This window comes from Pseudonaja textilis, chromosome 2 (assembly GCF_049901715.1).
Source record: "Pseudonaja textilis isolate UNSWEBS1 chromosome 2, rPseTex1.2, whole genome shotgun sequence".
In the NCBI taxonomy this organism is placed as follows: Eukaryota; Metazoa; Chordata; class Lepidosauria; order Squamata; family Elapidae; genus Pseudonaja; species Pseudonaja textilis.
Genome location: NC_141991.1, coordinates 138851443 through 138864937, shown reverse-complemented (window position 1 = coordinate 138864937; position 13495 = coordinate 138851443). Strand labels below are relative to the sequence as shown.

The 13495-nt window shown below is 42.9% G+C and overlaps 1 protein-coding gene across 2 annotated transcripts in view; it reads left to right on the top strand.

Annotated features, from left to right (window-relative positions):
• The first annotated feature begins 12217 nt into the window (after positions 1-12217).
• Positions 12218-13495, top strand: part of EIF4B (eukaryotic translation initiation factor 4B) — a 33011-nt gene continuing 31733 nt past the window's right edge. For both annotated transcript variants that reach the window (XM_026713759.2, XM_087925482.1), the window contains exon 1: positions 12218-12257. In XM_026713759.2, the coding sequence (XP_026569544.2) occupies positions 12245-12257 (13 nt within the window). In that variant the 5' untranslated portion in view covers positions 12218-12244. The remainder of the gene's footprint in view (positions 12258-13495) is intronic.

Here is a 13495-nt window from a genome sequence, read left to right as displayed (position 1 = left end):
GACTTAATTTCCTCCCCCACCTAGAGCAGCCCATACGAACGTACCTCGCCGCGAGGCCACTTCTATCAGCCGACGAAAGCTCCCCGAAGGCAGAGTCCCCAGCTGCTTCAGGGCATGGCATGGCTGCCTGTGTCCCCTCGCCTTTAGGCAGTCTCTTTCGGGTGATGGAAGCTCCCCAAATGCAGTCACCAGCCACTTTGATCGGCCGGTAGAAGCAGCCTCGCAGTGAGGGGAGTGTGTGTGTGTGCCACGCCTCGAAGCGGCTGGGGACTCTGCCTTCAAGGGAGCTTTCATCTGCTGAAAGAAGCGGCCTCACGGCGAGGAAAGTGTGTGTGTGCGCGCTCACCCTGAGGCCGCTTCTACCAGCCGATCAAAGTGGCTGGTGACTGCATTTGGGGAGTTTCCATTGCCCGAAAGAGACTGCCCTAAAGGCGAGGGGACATGGGTAGCCACGCCACGCCCTGAAGCAGCTGGGGACTCTGCCATCAAGGGAGCTTTCCTCTGCCGATAGAAGCAGCCTCATGGCGAGGGGAGTGTGTGTGCGTGTGTGTGTGCGCGCTCGCCCCGAGGCCGCTTCTACCGGCTGATCGTGCATTTGGGGAGTTTCCATTGCCCGAAAGAGACTGCCTAAAGGCGAGGGGACATGGGCAGCCACGCCTCGCCCTGAAGCAGCTGGGGACTCTGCCTTCAAGGGAGCTTTCGTCTGCCAATAGAAGCGGCCAATCGAAGCTCCCTTGAAGGCAGAGTCCCCAGTCGCTTCGGGGCGAGGCGTGGCACACACACACTCCCCTCACTGAGAGGCCGCTTCTACCGGCCAATTGAAGTAGCTGGTAACTGCATTTGGGGAGCTTCCATCACCCGAAAGAGACTGCCCTAAAGGTGAGGGGACACGGGTAGCCACGCAACGCCCTGAAGCGGCTGGGAACTCTGCCTTCAGGCAGCTTCTATTGGCTATCGGGATATTCTAGCCTAGGCTACCTGCAGGGCACTCCTAAAGGAAAGTTTTCTCCCCATCCCCCCCCCCCGCCCTTCCCCTGCCCATTTCTCTTCACCTTGTGTAGTTCTAACAAATGATGTGAGAAATGGTGGGGAAAAGCATTGAATAGGCCTAAATTTTGGGTGTGGGGCTTAATTTCACCTCATGGCTAGAAATCATGCTGGGCCTTCCTATTGGTGGAGGCCGTATTGTTGGAGAAACACGGTATCCATTTGGATGCAAACTAAAACGACTACAGCCTTCCCAAAGCTAATGCGATGTCTTCCAGAGCTATGACTTGAGCCAGGCCTAATTAACACCATTATTTTGTTTATTATTTTTTTTAAAGGCAGAAATATTGACACACTCCTCTTGAATTTTTTCCTTTTTCAACTTTTCCTCTTTTGCGGGGGGACAAAGTGACAAGATCATAGAGTTGGAAAGCTCAAACTCATGGAAGGACCTCCAAAGCAGGAGTGAACTAATGGCAGTGAGACATCCAAGATTTATGCTTCTGAAATTCATTCCCCCCCCCAAAAAAAAACAAATTTTTGTACAGATTTTAGGGGGTTGGTTGGTTAATTTTGGGGGGAAAAGCAAAAGATGGAATATTACATACTTTTGAGTGGCGTATTAGTCTGAAAGAGAGAAAATTCAAATCACCAAAGGAACCAAATAATTTCAGAGAGTGGAGGTGGCAGAACTGAGGCATGAGTAAGGTTCTTGCTGTGGGCATATTATTCCTCACAGCCAGAGCTACCAGTCCATAAAAATTATCAACAGAAGGCAGCCCTGCAGCCAGAAGAAGTTCACACCAATTCTTTTTCCCTAGATCATTTTTCAGGCCAGGGCAATAAAGAGTTGAAGCTGAAACAAACAAACAAACAAAAAAACCCAGTGTAGTCTTTCCCAGACATTTTTTGACTCAAAATGGGTATCTCCAAATTAACTTATCAGCAGCTGATAACCTTTGGTCTCTAGAAAGGCTCACCTCCCCCGGAAAAACTGCATGCCATTCAGTTGCTGGGAAATAAACTATTCCAATAAAAGTATGTTTCTGAGGAATCTTTGGAGTGTGTTTGCTGTTCTCAGGAAAAAGAGCAAGAGATGTCAGCTGCCTATTAACTCTATCATGAATTCCCTTTAGGGCTGACTCTGACTCTGGCCACACCACCTACATGAACATTCTTATTGCTTGACTAAAGTATTCCCACCCCCCCACCCCCCAAAAAAGAAAGCCAAAGACATATATGGCTATTAAAGCTCAAAGAAGGAAAAGTTTTCATTTCACAACAATAGAATTGGTTTACCCATGGCCTAGGATGCTGACTGCCAACATCCACAAGGAGACGACAAGGAAACGCAGCCCTCTAGATTCCACTGGACTCCAATTCCCACCTGCCCTAATCTAAGAGTGCTAAAAATCCAATGCATGGAAGCAAAGATAAACTCTCTTTGCTGCCTCTTGTGAGTGTCTGGAGTTTTGCAATTGAGATAAGGTAACTCTATTTAGTCAATGCACCTAAATTGTGAAAGTTGAAACCTGAAAAGTTTGGGGGGGAAAAACCTCGGCCTAAACGACACAAATGTCTTTGCAATGGAGGATGATTGTTTCAGGGAACTCTGCATATTGGCAGAGATCCTTGATATAACAAAATCTGCAAAGCTCAGGCAGAATCTTGCTAAATACTGTAGATTTCAGATACCTCCAAAGTCCAAGGTAGAGACAAAAGTCTGAAGCCAGCTGGACCAAAGATTAATTACTATGGATCCTGGCAGACAACAAAGAGAAGACTCATCAGGATGATAACCTCGAATTCAGATAAATCAGTAACACAGTTACCATGGAAAATACATAAACAAGAGCCCTTCATTTTGCCTTATCATCAAAGAAGCCTAAGTTACTCATCAAAGAGTCATTGAACCCAAAGAGAGAAGGTATGTGTAGATTGAGAAATGGAGTGACACCAGACAGGGGTTTCTTTTATCTGTAGTTTCTGTTTAGTTCTCCAAATTGCAGGCATGGGAATTTAACAGCACACCAAAACAGAGCCAATCATAAGCAGCCACCTACCATACTTATGCCTCTGGCAAATGAACCCATTTTGCAAATTTTTCTGCTCAATCACCTCTCAGAAATGCAATAGTTCAACTCTCATCATTGACAAGGACAAGGGGATTCCTCCTGTTTCTAAGAGTTTTTTGGTATCTAATTGAGGCATAATCCCATATCTTCCCGATCCAGTTTTCATTCAGATTACTCGAGTGAATGCAGGTCTCACATCTGCTTCAGTATCCACTTAGAGAAACCTTTTCCTTGAATGGTGGATCGGAAACTAGCATAGGAAATCACCATTGTAGGACTTATTTCTTCATATGGATGGCCCCGATTGAAGACCAGCAGAGTAAACTAGTACGAGGTTAGGAAGAGCTATCCTAATGTTTGCATTAAACTCTTTTTAGAGAATGAGCACATGCGAAGAGACTAATTTATATAGGGAAAAATGGCCTCCGGACATGCAGAGGACCAAAGATTAGGAAAAAACAAATTTTATACGGAGATACAAATGAAGTTAATCATCATGAGGATATTTTTCCTCCCAGATTTCCTCCTTGACTTTAGGGAACTATTGGCCAGGCTGCACTGCGGATATAGTACTTTGTATGCCTTATGGAGATTGGAATGACTCCTGAAGTTAATGTCTAAGATGCAGCTCTTCAGCAACCAAATGATACATGATCAGATAAGCTCCACACAGGCAAAATTTCTTTAATTCAAATTAAACAGATTAACAAATCTAGGGGTGGGGAAAAAAACAGAACAGGCTCTTTAGGGGAGTCCCATTAGCTTCAAAATCATTTACACTGGTTTGTACATTGCAATAAACTCGGCTTTTGTTCAGATATTTTTGATGCATACATGTTACTTAATCATATACCACATTAACAACAGCTTCCTTATCCCGGCAAGCAGAACAGCCCATTTATATTGCTGAGGTTCAGTGGAACCTCAATCTTGCTACCAGCTCACTGGTGAAACGTACGAAAGCTGGATCAAGGCAACAGGGCAGGAAAATGACTAGTCCAAGGTCACCCAGCTGGCTTTGTACTTAATCACATTCTCCCAGTTTCTAGCCTGATGCTTTCATCACTGCACCAAACTGACTGAGGAAGTGCCAAATGGAAATCCAGTTGTTAATGTCCACTGGGGGGGAGCGGGAGAATTCTTATTTATATGAAGATCTGGAAAATCAGGGAATAGCTTTAACCTAGAGGAATTTGCAATTCAGTTATTGAGTGACTACTGCTTGTCCATCCTTTTCATAAGATCGAGATTTTCTATACAACTGGAAAGGAGCTTGCTGATCTTAATAGTTGGAGAAATTTTACTTGTAAGGTAACTAATTTTAGTGATCTGCAGTGATCTGAAAGTGCCCTTCAGAACCCCTCCAGGTTGCCATCTCCACATCTGAGTCTCTGAATTCTTTAAAAAAAAAAAGCAACTTTTGCACTGAGTTAAATTGGTACACTAAGCCTTTATATGACATATATTTTTTAATTTGAAAAGCAGCCAACCTAAAATTCTGATAAATACATGTATGGCAAGGTTCCAGAGGTGATATTCAGCAGTTCTGACCAGTTCTGGAGAACCGGTAGTGGAAATTTTGAGTAGTTCAGAGAACCGGCAAATCCCACCTCTGACTGGCCACGCCCATATCTATTCTCTGCTTCCTGAGTCCCAGCTGATTGGCTGGGTCTTCTTTTGTTGCCCTGCACAGGAGAACAGAGCTGGAAAGCAGGTTAGTGGGGTGGGGAGGGAATGGGGATTTTACAGTATCCTTTCCCTGCCATGCCCACCAAGCCACGCCCACAGAACCAGTAGTAAAAAAATTTGAATCCCACCACTGCCTGAAGATTCGTATCTTAAGCTAAGGATGGTGGTTTGCTAGGTTTGGAGTCATCATGCTCTCTTAATCCCATCTATTACAGTTCATTTCCTGTTAACTAACTTACTAGAGTCAAAATGGATCATGGCTTGGCACGATGCAAGAGGCAATAACTTAAGAAGAACCTTTCCCTGAAGGAGAAGCAAATCCCATGAATAAAACCAAGCCATTTCTAGCTGGCTCCTGTTCCTTGTTTTGCCACATACAGTGCAGCACACTTTGAATCTCTTCCCCAATTGTTTTCACAAAACCAAACAAAGCAACGAACAGAGGATCATTTGTACACCTGTTTCCTCTTAAACTTCCTGGCCTTCAAACACCATCTCTGGTAAGGTCAGGTCTAGCAGCGGAGCAAAATGGTTGCCTCAAGGGGCAGTTGCTAAGAAGCAGCAGAGAGACTAGCCTGCTGCCTTAGAAACAATACAGAAGGCTTCAGTGGCCTATCCTGATGATTTTTGCACGTGGAAAGAGTGGCAGGTCCTTCCTGATTTGGACAGCAAAACGAGCATCCATGCTCCTTAAACCTTTTACTCTCAGGACCCCTTCTTTCTTTTAAAAATTATGGAGGACCGTAATTTTGTATGGGCTGTCTTTATTGACAATTACCATATTAAAAATGATAATTGAATGCATTTCATGGAATATTTATTGATTGAATCATGTAAAAATAACAAACCTATTGCCTATTTACATAAACGCTTTTTAGTGGAAAAAAACACCATTTTTGACAAATATAAATAATGAGAAGAGTGACCTGGCTTTAAATTTTTGAAAATATATTGAATACATGGGAAATAATTTTGATTGTAATAATTTTGAAAAGCAGGCCCCCATTTTAAGAAATACTTACCTAGATTTTGCTTGTTATTGCTCTTGCTGAAGATGCTTGTCCTTTCAACCCTCTGCAAATGATTTTTCTGCGTTCAGGGAATAGGCCCTTGTGGAACAGGAATGCTGCAGAAAAAAAGCAGCTCAACTGAAACCTTTTATTATTATGATACTTCACTATTACCAGGTTGTAGTCTGGTTCCATAAGCTGGTCGGAATAGGCAAAGGAAGACAGGAAGACAATAGGAAAGGAGGACGCACACTAAATAAATGTTCTTGGCATCTACTAAAAAAGGCAAAAATTGCAAAAAATAATAAGCCTACATGCATACGACGTTATTTTTTTCCAGGATCAGAAAGACTGAGGGTGAAAGTTCGTTCTCTGAGCTTGTGGGTTGGTTTCCTAACATCTCATTATCAGACTAGGTAACATCTTCAACAGAGTATAGGGGGAATGTCAGTGTCAGTGTTCTTCTGTTTATCAGGGCTTCAGGTGTGGGTGTGTCAGGTGAGGGTCTTGTGATGGGTCAGGTATGAATCATCAGAAAAACTAATTTTTCAATCACAATATTTTTCTGACCAACCTTTATTTTCAAGGACATATGCTAGCAATAATATAGAATCAATGACAATGTGCTTTCTAAATTTCACCATAGAAATGTAACAGTATAAGGAGTCCTGTGTGATCTGCGCATTGTAGACATCATAGATTTGAAAGGGCTGGATGGAAGCTGACTGCTAGAATCAGGAAATAAAATTAAATCACACAAATTTGGGCTGTCAAGGGAAAGAAAGAAGCAAGCAATTTACAAGGTGACAATACACAAAAGTTTGAATGACTACTGTTGTGAAAACAGCCTCGAAACTGTGGATAATATTTGACCCTAAGGCTTAAGACAAAAAGGAGACATGTCCTTATTTTGTCAACCTCTGGTAATTCTATTCAGGACTCTAGCACTTTTCTTAAGCACAAGGGAGCTATCACCTCTGAGGGGTTTCATTTATATAATGGAAAGCTCTTATGAGGTTATGCGGAGAGCAGCACGGGTAAACCTCACTCAGAAATGGCATTTTATAGAGAATGAATAACAAAAGCAATGGAATGATGATAGCTGTGCCAGAAACAGGAATGAGAGAGCTACGGAGACTGAAGTTGAACTGTGCCCTCTTAATGGTGGCTCCATCTGGGTCACATGGCACTGCCAGGCAACAGCAGCACCTGGAGACTAAACCTACTTCTCTTTTTAAGTTCTTGCTATGAGGTTCATCACATCAAAGACACAACAGGAAATCAAGATGGCAACTGTGTCATACCATAAGTAACCATACCAACCAAATCTTCATTCATGACCTTCTGAATCAAGTATCCTCTTATTTTGGAGGTTTGGGGGTCTTTTAGCCAGACCAAACAGCTTGAGTTAAAGTGATGGCGTCAGCTTTCAAATTCAGTGTTCAAATGTAAACTGTGAATGAATAAGGGCAACTATATGCTTATGAAGAAGGGTTAGAGAGCTGCCTAGAATCAAAGAAGAATGATTCAGAGCATGTGTGAACAGCCACACAAAACTTGTTACAAGTCCTTTAAGGAAACTGAATCTTTTCCTGCATTTGCAGGGAGTTGGACTAGAAGATCTCCCAAGGTCCCTTCCAGCTCTATTAGTTGCTTTGCACGGTCGGTCTCAAAATGGGATCCCAATAAATGTTTGGTTTAAAGAGGAGGCTTGCAGTAAGTAAATGGGCTCTGATTACTTCTTGCCCTTCAATTCCAGGTCACTATGAAGTTCTGATTTATGAAGTTATTTTATTATATTATCATTATTTAATCAACATCTAGCAAGGATTGTGGAAGCTGAAGGAAGCCAATGGTGAAAGGCTAACTTAATTCAATGTGGCTGCCTGCCAAAGCAACCCAAGGCATGATATGCAGCTCGGTGCTGCCCTCTAGTGTCTATGGAGATATTAGTATCTCAACCACATTACAGTAGTTGAAGCAGTTGTGGGAAAGCACTTTCCTAACAATTTAGTTCCCCTCTTTTATATTACATAAAAAAATGAAAAAAGTCACTTTTTTCAGTGACACTGTAACTTTGAACAGTCATTAAATGAACTGTTATAACTTGAGGGCTATCTGTACTGTTCTAGACCAGAGTGGGTGAGGAAAGTTTCCTTCTGCTGCTCCCCTACAGCTTGGACTCCTGTCCAATGCTCCTGAATTTCAAGCTAGTTATGTGATCATCTGAATTAGTAACTTTAATAGCCTTATCATGCATCAGTCCGAATAGTTGCCCTTCAGTACACTGGTGAATATCACATCTTGTCATAATTTCCACAATTAAATTCTGCACTGCATAAAGATGCTAGATTAAAAAAGAATAATACCTCTCTTGAATCTCCATTGCTCAGCTAAATGAAGGAGGGTTCCACCTGGTTACTACTAAACTAGGAGACCACCAGGAAATCATTAGGCTACACTGAAAAGTTCAATAAAAAAAAAGACAAAGCATTTCCATCTGGTTACCAAGAAAACTGTAAAGATACTTTAAAGTCACCAGAAACCAAACTCAGACAGACTAAGGCTTTACGCTTAGCTGGCTTTTGTTTGCCATGTTCTAAATTTAAAAACCCCAGTTTTCTTTCTTTATTCTAGCTACCTTTTCCAAATTCTACGATACCCTTTCCGAAATTCCATTTGGTGATCTGTGTGACAGAAAGCATTGTAATAATATTACAATTTGCGTAATAAAATCAGGACGAGTGTCAGTTTTGTGAATGGCAAGTTGAAGCAACAAAATGTGTGTCCCATCTTTGGAATGCAGCTCCACTCCTTAAGACACTGCTGTGCAAAGTCACAATACAAATATGAAAGAAAAGGTGTGTCCTGGGGTCACAACCCATGTTTTGTCATTTTGGCATCATCATGGCGAGATGCCTACGTTCATAGCTGCTGCATATCTAATCAAGATGGATACAAAATGTTCCAAGTTCTCTATCGTGATAGATAACGATCAGCTCTAAGATATCTATATCCCCACCCTTTGAAATATCCTGCAGTCCAAGCTGAGTCTGCCCTGTTCCTTCAGTCCTTCAGAAGAGACCTTAAGACCTGTCTCTACCAGTTGGCATGGGACTTTTCAGGCTGGAAGTGGTTTGTCCAATGACTGAAGGCCTTGCTTCATGTGAATCTTGGATTTTTTTTACTCTTTTCCTCTATTTAATTCTTGTCATTTCAACTGTATTGCACATTTCTATTTTATTGCACCGTAAGCCACCCAGTGTCACTTAGGATGGCGAGATGGCAGTGTTTAAATTTAATTAATAAATAAATATGATTGATACAAGATGTCTATCACAATGGATACAATATGTTCTAATGTCTCTTTCCTGGTTAGTTAATGAAGGTTCAGATCTCCATAGGCACATACAGTGTGTAACATTAGGAATGATTTGGTCCTTTAATGCAAATCGACTCTCATTTTATAGCCCGTTTGAAGGCAAACAGCCGTACACAGAGAAAACTTGCTGCCATTTTAAAGAACAACTTTTCTGTTGTTCTTAGCACTGAAAAAGTCATGAAGTAATTGAAAGAATATACAGGCAATGAAAATTACAATATGATTATTAATGCTCGTAATTCACTCCTCACTTTTTTTTACCCTAGTCATTAAATACATGTAAGTATCTACCATACAGAAACACATAATTGTGATGAACTCCACATATCTGGCTATAAAGTGACAAAAGCATATGCCCTTATGCAGGGGTCCCCACCCCCCAGTCCATGGACAGGCACCGGGCCGCAGCATGCCATAAACCAGGCCACACAAACAAGCGAAGGCCCATCCACAGGATGCAGCTGCACATGAAACTATGCCCCCTCCAGTCCACGGAAAGACCTCTCCCCATGGAACCGGTCCCTGGTGCCCCAAAGGTTGGGGAGCAGCACTGCCCAAAATGTACACATTAAGTTCCACAAGATTCTTTCTACTTTCAGAATAATACTTGGGTTAGGGAGGAGTCTATAGGATAATCAGTCCAGGCAATAAAGATATTGCTCAAAAATAAGATATGAGAAGTGGGAGGAGGATGTTTAACATATACAACGGGCTGGCAGTTGAAATGATAGATAAAATCGGCATTCGCTGCTGTTACTACTTCTCACAATTGTTTGATGGAATTTTAATAGTATTTTTCAACCTAGGCTGATAACTGATTTTGATTTTGTAGACCTCTGGGAAGGGTTTGGGGGATCCCCAGGGGTCCTATGGCCACACTTTAAGAAACATTTTTTAAAATAATCGTATTTCTAGTATTTGTTAAGATACACAACATTTTTTTAGTGGTTATCTGCTGTTCCAATGAGACAGACTCTGAATTGCAAACAATATACTTTATATGCAGGATCATTCTTTCAAAATACAATTTTATTCTAGTTTTAAAGAGTCTTTTCCCAAGATGAAATTAAATCTTTTTGTTAACAATACAAATAAAAAATTGAAGTTTAGCTCATCATAAAACTCAGTAACTAGGTATATCTTTTTATATTTCAACCAGATGACTGGAGCCTAGCTTTTTAATCAAGATATATTTGTCTGTTTACTTATTTTAGTCAGTCGATATGGGCCATCTTGTAATAGTGACTCTTACAATATCCACGTATTACAGCAAAGACTCTCTGAAGCAACTTAAGGCATTGTAAAACATTGTTATATAATGAAAACTATTATGTAAAAATATTAAATAATAAAAACTAATTTATATGGAGATTTGGTGTAATACCAAGACATATCAGCTACCATCTTCACAAAATTGTTTCCATCCACTATAGACATATTTAGGAAGCATGAATAAGTCTGCCATCTCATAAGGCTCAGGGGTCATAGGTAAGATCTTACACCTTTCCCTAATTACCTCATGATTCCATAGTTATTGATTTTTGTATGTTACTCATTACTGTTGTTGGAGAGAGGATTTGCTCCTTGTTGCAAACCACTTAGAATCTTTTTTGAAATATTTTAACAAACAGCATCAGGTAACTATATTGATATAACCATTTAGAGTCTTAATGAGGTGGGTGCACTCAACAAATACAGGTAATTTTTTGACTTCTTAGTTCGATGTGACAGAAAAAAGTGACATGACCATTTTTCATACTATGACCATTGCAGCATCGTGATCAAAATTGGAAGGCTTGGCAGCTATTATGTATTTATGACAGTTGTGTTCTTTGTAACAGTCACATGGTTGTGAAGTGAATCCAGCTCCTGCCCCGCTACTGACTTTGCTTGTTGAAAACTATCTCGGAAGGTTGCAAATGGCAATTACATGACCAGGGACAGTACAACTGTCACATATACATGCTAGTTGCCAAGCGCCTGATTTTTTTTTAATCACATGACCATGGGGTAGTCATGGCAATGGTTGTGTAAAAATAGTCACAAGTTGCTTTTTTTTTAATGCCGTTGTAACTATGTTGAAGGCTACCTGTAAGGTAAAACATTGTAAAGGGAGTCCTCAACTTACAACAGTTAGCTTAGTGACCGTTCAGAGTTACGACACTGAAAAAAAGTAACTTATGACCGGTTTTCAGGGTTACATTTCCAGCACCCCCATGATCACGTGATCAAAATTCAGATGCTCAGCAATAGATTCATACATTGCTATGTCCCAAGGTAACATGATCATCTTTTGCGACCTTTTGACAAGCAAAATCAATGGGGAAGCCAGGTTCACGTAACAGCCAGGTTACTAACTTATCAACTGCAGTGATTCACTTAGCAACTGAGGTAAGAAAGCTGTAAAATGGGTCAAAATTCACTTAGCAAACATCTCACTTAGAAACATAAATGTTGGGGTCAATTGTTATCATAAGTCGAGGACTACCTGTTTTCTGATGCATGCTATCTTGGTTGTTGTCCCCAGGTAGCCAGCATGCTGTACAAAAATGAGAAATGAATGCAAATAAATATTCCTTATGGGTAAAACTGTCCAATCCAATATTGCTGGTAGGAAGGTATGGGTTTAGGAGCAAAATACCTGGAATGGAAACCGAAAGATAATTTATTTAAATTGCAGGCGCATGTAAAAGCATGTATAGGTTCAAAGTCTGCAATGCCTGTGCACATTTTCATTTCCTAATTCTAAAGTTTCCAAAGTCTCTGGTTTTCAGATTATGGAAGCTGCAGTATTAATTTATCCGAGGCTCCAGGCTGCAGTAAATTCAGTAACAACGTCACCGCTAGAGACCAAAAAAAATATTTTAAACTAAATTTTCCTATTCCAGGCCCACTGACGTTTGTTCCCGCGCGCTAGGTCTCCATCACCGCTCTAGGGTTGTGAACCGCAAAGCCAATTCTCCCTTTTGGTTTCTCGCCTATTCCCTCCCCAATTTTTTTTCTTGCCTCCGCCCTTCTGAGAAAGAGGAGGTGGTGCCGCCTTCGCTATAATCACGTGACGGGCGCATCCGGGCCTTTTGCCTTCTCTCGCTCATCCCAACATGGCGGCCTCAGGTGAGCGGTGCTCCGCGGGACGCGGGCCTTCGCTTATAAGGCAGGCCGGTAGCGTCCGCCTCGATCTCATTCCAACGCCGTGTTGCAGGGGAGAGGCCTGCCGTGAAGCTTCCGTGGGGCCTCGGCGTCTCTTTTAGGCCCGCTGGGCGCCGACGTGGGGGTGGGGGTGGGAGTGGGGGGCAGCGGAAGGCGAAACTCGAATCGGCGCCCGCCGTGGTTTGTCGAACGCGGCAAAGCGGCCTTGGGTCGTTCTGGCTTTCGGGCGCGCGGGCGGCGGAAGCGGCACCGCGCGCCCGAATTAAGTGACCAGCAATCTACACGGTGGGTGGGGGGAGAAGAAGGAAGGAAGGAAAGAGAGCACATGGAACCTTCGGCTGCCTTCCAGTGCGCAGTCGCGGCGGGCCCGGGTTGAAGTGGGGAGGGGAAGAACCTGGGCGGCACCCACGTGGGTGCAGCTCCGGATGGCTCCCCCACCGCGGGACACGTCGCGAGTGGGACTTGGGGCGTCCTTTCTCTCCCCCGCCTGCAGAGAAAGAGAGACACGAGCAGCCCGTCGTTTCTCCCTCCCCCCGCGCTTTTAATTTTTTAAACCCCGCTTTCTTTCTGCCAACGCTCCTCTCCCAATATCTTTTATCTTCCTTCTGGGCTCCGAAGGGGCCGGTTAGGAAACCCTCCTGTCGGGAATGTGTTGTCTGTAAGGGGGGGAAAGGGTGTCACATGAGCACATGAGGTGGCATGGGGCCCTCGGCCATTTGCTGTGAATCTCTCGCAATGACGTAAGGAGATCCGGCCTACCTTGGAGGCTGCCCTTAAAGGGTTTTTGCTGAACGGAGGAGGTGATTTTTTGTGGGGGGGGGGGGAGTGGAAAACAACACTGCAAAGGGTCCGAAAGGGGTTTAATGGAGATCGTGGTGTGGTCGTCCTCGTCATCCTCTCTTAAGGAATGGGAAGAAGGCACGGCCTTCCCTTTTTTCCTCGGAAATTGGGCGGGGGGGCAGGCACTGCCTAGTCCATGGACGGCTCAATTCTGCACAAGGTTATTTTTCCCTTACCTTCCGTTCTGCACCTCGTCAGCGAAACGCACTGTATAAACTGGTAAAGGCCTCAACTTAACCACCCGCAGTGGAGCCCAGCATTTATGTTGCTTAAGGGAGAAGTTTGTTCAGGGAGTCTTTGCCCCATTTTATGACTTTGCTCCCCAGGTGTGCTTTAAATGAATCACTGCAGTTGTTAAAATG